At 41.6% G+C, this 7,025-nt stretch overlaps 1 protein-coding gene across 4 annotated transcripts in view; it reads left to right on the top strand.

Annotated features, from left to right (window-relative positions):
* Positions 1–1,572: 1,572 nt before the first annotated feature.
* The window catches only part of LOC111578637 (receptor-type tyrosine-protein phosphatase gamma-like), a 413,908-nt gene continuing 408,455 nt past the window's right edge, over positions 1,573–7,025 (top strand). For 2 of the 4 annotated variants that reach the window (XM_055010623.1, XM_055010621.1), the window contains exon 1: positions 1,574–2,146. In XM_055010623.1, coding sequence (XP_054866598.1) covers positions 1,789–2,146 — 358 coding nt within the window. In that variant the 5' untranslated portion in view covers positions 1,574–1,788. Of the gene's footprint in view, positions 2,147–7,025 lie in introns of all 4 variants that reach the window. The other 2 variants (XR_008601705.1, XM_055010622.1) reach the window with 2 other exon arrangements.

The following is a 7,025-nucleotide window of genomic DNA, read 5'->3' as shown; positions in this document are numbered from 1 at the left end:
AACTGTCCAACAGATTATTAAAACCTGAAAGGATAGTGGTGAACCATCATCTTTAAGGAACAAATGTGGTCAGTCATGTGGTCTGATGAGTCCAGATTTACCCTGTTCCAAAGTGATGGGGGCATCAGGGTAAGAAGAGAGGTGGATGAAGTAATGCTTAATGCCTACAAGCCATTGGGGTTTAGGGTTATGATCTGTGGTTGGTCAGGTTCAACAACGTTACGTTTCCAAAGAACGAGGTCAGATGACTACCTGAATATACCGAATGACCAGGTCTTTCCATCAGTGGAGTTTTTCTTCCCTAATGGCATGGACATGTTCCAAGATGATGATGCCAGGATTCATGGGGCTCATATTGTGAATAAGTGAATCAGGGAGCATGAAACATTTTCACACATGGATTGTCCTCCACAGAGTCCAGGCCTCAGCCCCATTGAGAATCTTTGGGTATGTGCTGGAGAAGACTTTGTGCAGCGGTCCGACTGACAAGACGGAAGTTGAACTTTTTGGAAGGTGTGTGTCTCGTTACATCTGGCGTAAAAGTAACAGTAATTCAGAAAAAAACGAACATCATACCAACAGTCAAACGTGGTGGTGGTAGTGTGATGGTCTGGGGCAGCTTTGCTGCTTCAGGACCTGGATGACTTGCTGTGATTGGTTTAATCATGAATTCTGCTCTTTACCAGAAAATCCTGATGGAAAATGTTTGGCCATCAGTTGTTGACCTCAAGCTGAAGCGCACTTGGTTCTACAGCAGGACAACGATCCAAAACACACCAGCAAGTCGACTTCTAAATTGCTTAAAAAGACAAAATGAAGATTTTGGAGTGGCCTAGTCAAAGTCCGGACTTGAATCCTATTGAAATGCTGCGGCATGACTTTAAAAAGGCTGTTCATGCTCGAAAACCCTCCAGTGTTGCTGAATTAAAACAATTCTGCAAAGAAGATTGGACCAAACTATCTCCACAGAGATGTGAAAGACTTACTGCCAGTTATAGAAAATGCTCGATTTCAGTTGTTGCTGCTGAGGGTGACCCACCACTTATTAGTTGTTTTCTTTTTTTTTTTTTTAACAGACAGGGATTTCCTCTGGCGATTAGGACATGAACTCTGACCTCTGCATATCCTCACCCTTGACAAACATATGTTGTCTTTGGCCTCCAAAATAAAATTTATAGAAATGTCAATGTATAGTTTGTCTATGACCATGAAATATGTACTATATTTAGCTTTCTTACATACTTTTGCATAGGGTTTTATCTGGATGTCTTACATGAAGTACCAGTGATCAATTCTGATTAGATAGCTGCTATAATGAACCCCTGAGCCAAAACTGCATCTTTAGATACATGTTGATTTTTGAACAGTGAACGAAATGTGGAACTAAATTAAGGCTAACGACTAAACACTGGTGCCTCATCTCAGCATCCTTACCTCCCAGTTGTGCATGCAATAATCGGCGGCGCTAGGATCCAGAGGAATGACCCTCTGTCTCTCCCCTTCTCTCTCTCTCTCTCTCTCTCTCTCTCTCTCTCTCTCTCTCTCTCTCTCTCTCTCTCTCTCTCTCTCTCCCTAAGACTGTTTTAAAGTATCTGCCAGACTTGGGCTCACTTCCTGGATGGATGGAGGAATGGAAAGCTTCCAGCATCTCTACACTGCCACTACCAGAACCAGCTCCGACTGTCCTCTCTCCGTGTGCGCGACGCGCGCTGCCATCACCGCCGCAGCCGCAGGAGCGACGACGCGCTGTGTGGACCGTCGTGTCTGAGCTCGCTTTCCCCTTGCCGCATGCACACGCTTCTCCATCACAGCAGCATTTCACTGTTATGTCCATGTCCAGGAATATCAGGGGATTTTAGGATCGAAAGACGCGTTCCTGGACCTCTGACTACATTTATCCGCCCTCCATCTCCATCGTGCCCAGTTCCGTCTGCGCTGCGTCTCTGGCGCTGCTTTTTACGCAGGACAGGCGTCACAGATTTGACAGCAAAAAGGGGAAACTCAACAGTTGTTGCTGCTAATTGTTTGCATGTCGACGTGTGTATTACTACCATGTGGAGGCTACCGCAACCGTGCTGTTTCTGCTGCTGGATTTTCTTTCTCCTTTCGTCAGCCCTCCTGTTCATTTGGGCCGAGTGTCATCCTGGTAAGTTTCATCTCCTTTCAAGTCAACCACAGGGCTTTTTTGGTTGCTAATGGAATGCAGTTACCACTGTGGTACATCCACGATAAGCTGATGGAATAAACCCCAGTTCCTTTTCTGAAAATCCTGTAACGGGTCACTGTGAGAATATTTGTGTCGTCTGGCCTGACGCGCTTCTCAGGGAGCGGCACGTTAAGTGGAAACTATGGATATACATAAAGCAGTTAGTGGAATAGTTATTATTCAGCTGAGTAACCTGTTTGAACCCTGCACCCCCAGACAAAGCACAACTTTATCATATGAGCCAATTGCTCCCTCTTATAAATGCCGGTGTTCCTCAGACCTGCTTTTTTAGCGCTCCAATTTAGCGTTCATTTCCCGACTTTACATGGCAATCAAAGTGAATAAGCGAAAACCCAGCTGGCTGCAAAGCCTTCAGAGGAGCAGCAGAAGGGTACGGTGGCAGCTAGGGTGGGGATATGGATAGAAAAAACCGAGGAAGATGTGATGCCTTGTCAGCCGGCTTCGCTTACGCCAAAGCTGTTATCTCACCTCCTGAAGCAAGACAGCAGGACTGAGAAGTCGCTTCACCTTGATACCCCAAAATACCAGCTGAGATCTGTGCTGAAGGAACAGCAGACCTCGGATCTGGGTTTGGGTTTGACATGTAGAGCCACACAGAGGATTCACAAATCATAACATGATCATAACTCCAGCACTGACATTTGAATTGTTAGAAACGACCTGCATGCTTGCTTTTTCTTACTGGTAATTACTAATATTCAGCTGTTATATATTTAAAAACTGGACCATTTCATACATTCATTTTGCATGCATAAGACTTACAGCTAAATGATAAATCCCTGGTCCATGGACCCCAGGCTGTGAGATCCAAAGCCTCCAGAATTTAAATCCTCAAGACCTAATGCCAGAAAATCAAATAATGTGTTTTCTGTGGTTTATCTGTTGTTATAGTCAAAGATTTAAATGAAGAGAACATTGTTGTATCAAATTAAAAAACAACCTACAAATCAAATTTGACCTTGACTAGTGTGTCCATACACACCACCATTCCTCCAGCTGTGAAAGATTGTAGAAATGTCTCTAAAGCTTTTACCAGCCATTCCAACTAGAGCTTCATGCACTGGATGTTGGAGTTGTGGCATTCTCATCTTCATCACCACCCAGCCTGCCTGAAAGAATCCAGATAAATTCTGTTCATATACAGTAATATTTGACAAAGGAAATCCATCTGGGAATCTCTTTGTCATCGGAAGTAAACTACCAGAAGTAGCTAATATTTAATAGAGGTTGGATGAAGGAAAGAAAAGGGTAAATTGTCGGGTTTTTTTGTTGTTGTTTTTTAATAATCTGACCGAATTTTAATGTCATCTCAGGCATTTCTAATGGTGCTTTTGGTAGATGCAGTTAAAGACCTGAGATGTACCTGAAATGAAAATCTTGAATGATGATGAGGTATTCACAGTTTGCCAGAGAAATCAGATCAGCTCAGAAATGTAATTCAGCTTGTAAGGTCAGTAAATTACTCATTAAAGTGTAACCTTTTGCATTATGATCAGAGAAAATCACTGACCCTGTACAAATGCTGTGTCATGACCCGTTTCTGATATTATAGTGATCAAACTGCTAACAGATCGGGTGAGCAAAGTAAGCTTCACAAATTCTGTCTTAGTGGTAACGTGAGGAGGGAATTACTGACTCCACTATATTCTATCACATAGTTGACTTTTACTGCTCCCCAATCCCCAGCCTGATGAGCCACTTCACTGGTAAAATTCATCAAGCTTTTATGAAATCCTGTCGCTGTCTATAGATGAGGCACATTTTCAGAGCTGGTTCATTTGACAGTATTAGCCTAGTTTTCAGCTTGTTGAGATTAGCTCCTATACGTCTTATCAGTCTTACGAAATGTCATAGAACACACACACACATACATGCACACACAGAATGAAAGTGGGCGAAAGTCAGGAATCAATTTATAACGCTGTACTGTAGCCTGATAAAAATAATCCCTGTTTCATGCCAGTATTCATAAACTGGACCGACAGGGTGACTTGCAGTTCTGAAAAGAGAACTCTTGCTTAACACTGAGGGGTTTTTGTTGTGCCTCGATCTGCTCTATTTTTCATCTTGTATTCCATCTCATCACAAACCTGGAGAGAAATTGAGTCAAGTGAGCCGAGAAGTAAAAGAGAGCTGCTGTGAGAGATGGAAGGTAGTGACGGATGGAGGGATAGAAAGACAATTTGACCCACAGATTGAGAATTTAGATGTGACAAAACAGGGAAACTCAAGGACTACTTGTATAGCTCAACAACATAGTTGCTTTTCACAAGCCAAATAATAAAGATAAACACAAATCTCTTGTTTTAGTTCATTGACAGAAAGCTTAATAAACCCAGTAGATAAATATAAAGCATCATCAACAGTAAAAAAAAAAAAAAAAAAAAAAAAGTCAATTGATACTGTACAGATGACGGCATTCATTAAACACATCAAATGCAGCTGCTTGTCACGTTCCCTTTTTAAAGATAAATATTAAAACACAAATCTTAAAAACGTCACTTCAGTGGGGAAAAAAAAAAATCTACCAAAAGTGAAACATAAGCTCTGCTTTGGACAAGTACAGATGGATGGATTTTGGATTTTCAGTTTTTCTCAGTTGGTGATGCTTTTGTGACATGATGAATGTCAGAAGAAGTGGGTATCATCACCGAAGGGCCCAGAACATGACACATTCATAATCTGTCTGTCTTTCTTTCCCAGCCTCTCTTTTACCTGTCTCTAGTTGACCCTTTCTTCACTCCTCCCCCCCACAGCCTGACTGCATGCTGTCATGATACCGGCTTCAAGCGAGCCCAAGGCGGCTGGTTCATGTAGAACGGCTGGCAGATGATGTAGAAACAGAGATGAGTGTGCTTCTCTCCTGCTGGGTACCATCATCTGCAGGCTCTCAGCACTGCTCTCCTCACTTCAAGCCTGCTCTGCTTTTCTAATAATAAGGCTCTCAGCTGGAAGATAGGGTTGGAAAAGTATGAGGAAACGCAAAATCGACTTTCCGTTGAAAATATGTCACCCATGGGCCACATGTACAATGCTGTTCAAAAGTTTGGGGTCACCCAGACAATTCCATGTTTTCCATGAAAACTCCCACTTTTATCCATGTGCTAACATAACTGCACAAGGGTTTTCTAATCATCAATGAGCCTTTCAACACCATTAGCTAACACAATGTAGCATTAGAACACAGGAGTGATGGTTGCTGGAAATGTTCCTCTGTACCTCTATGGAGATATTCCATTAAAAATCAGCTGTTTCCAGCTACAATAGTCATTTACCACATTAACAATGTCTACACTGGATTTATCATTCATTTAATGTTATCTTCATTGGAAAAAAAAATGCTTTTCTTTCAAAAATAAGGACATTTCTAAGTGACCCCATACTTCTGAATGGTATTGTAGATGTTGATTACAGTGGTGGCTGATGGTGCAAAATCAATTAAAAAAAAAAAAAAAAAAACAGTAGTAAAGTCAGCATCTGAGGAATTTATAATAATATGTGATTCTCTGGACCTCTGCGATAATGGGTGACATTTTTTCTTAAGATTGCCAAAGATTTGTACTGTGTTGGAAATGTATCTGAGTCCAGAAATACTTGCACATGTAGGTTAGTTAGTTTTGTGCAGCCCTAAAATTTTACACACACACACACACACACACACACACACACACACACACACACACACACACACACACACACACACACACATATATATAATATTTATAACATCACATCAAGAAACATAAAGATAGACAGTATTTATTAGACAAATTGTATTGTGATTTTTCTGTTCCAGTTAAAGTTGACTAAACGTTTTTAGTGTAATGATAAAGAGATGAGTGGCGTGTAGGAGGCAGTGGCTCTCGGCTCCCTGTGTCTTTATGTTTTTGTTGTCATGCCCCCATGTATGATGACAATAAATCTATTCTATTCTATTCTATACTCAGATTCAGATTTTTATCACGATAATTGTGCTGCTGTATCCTATAAATACAGCTTTTATTTGCTTCATGTAAGTATGTCATTGTCTGCTCTTGTGATCAAACTATGAAATGAATCTTTGACTTCAGATAAACGTGCTATGATTTTAAGACTTTAATTTTGTCCGGTTCACTTGTATGACCAGCCTCAGTGAGATATGAATAAGATTGTTAATCAGAAATGTACCCACCATATGAACTTACAAAACTTAAAGGAAAAACAAGTAGAATCTGCCTGAAAAAGAGGTCACTGATTGATTTCATATCATGTACATGAGATCCTGTATTTGTCCGTTGGTTCATCAGGGACACAGTTCAGCTTTGAAGCTTCTTCCCATGACTTCCTCAGCTGGGAGATCTGTGACTCCCATAATTATGGCCTCATCTCCAACCTGCAGTGTTGGAACAGCGTTGTAAGCTCTTTATCCTCTTAGCTTTTGAGGGGTAGAGTATATTGTTTACTCGGGAGTCCACCCTAATAATGTCATGCCTGGCTGCATAGCAACAACATCTGCCAAATGCTGTCAGAAATACAGTAAATTTGTGCAGTCCTGTTGTGTCTGCACAAGTGACCTGACTGCTGCCAACACACCCCCAGTTGCCCACATAATAGCCAGTTTGCAGCCACACAAACATCTGCTTTTTTGTTGGTTTTTGTTTGTTTATTTATTTATTTATTTATCAGCCCTGGACATCACTGCAGGGCGTCCGGCGGCTGACACAGAGCATCACTTTTCCTTTTCCGTCTGCAGCGTGTGGTGTCAGCGTTGAGGCATCACGCTCCTGTCACTGCACTGCACTTCAGCCCTGGGTTAACC

The sequence above is a fragment of the Amphiprion ocellaris genome, chromosome 5 (assembly GCF_022539595.1).
Source record: "Amphiprion ocellaris isolate individual 3 ecotype Okinawa chromosome 5, ASM2253959v1, whole genome shotgun sequence".
Taxonomy (NCBI): Eukaryota; Metazoa; Chordata; class Actinopteri; family Pomacentridae; genus Amphiprion; species Amphiprion ocellaris.
The sequence above is the reverse complement of the archived record's forward strand: the minus strand, read 5'-3'. Positions and strand labels throughout refer to the sequence as shown.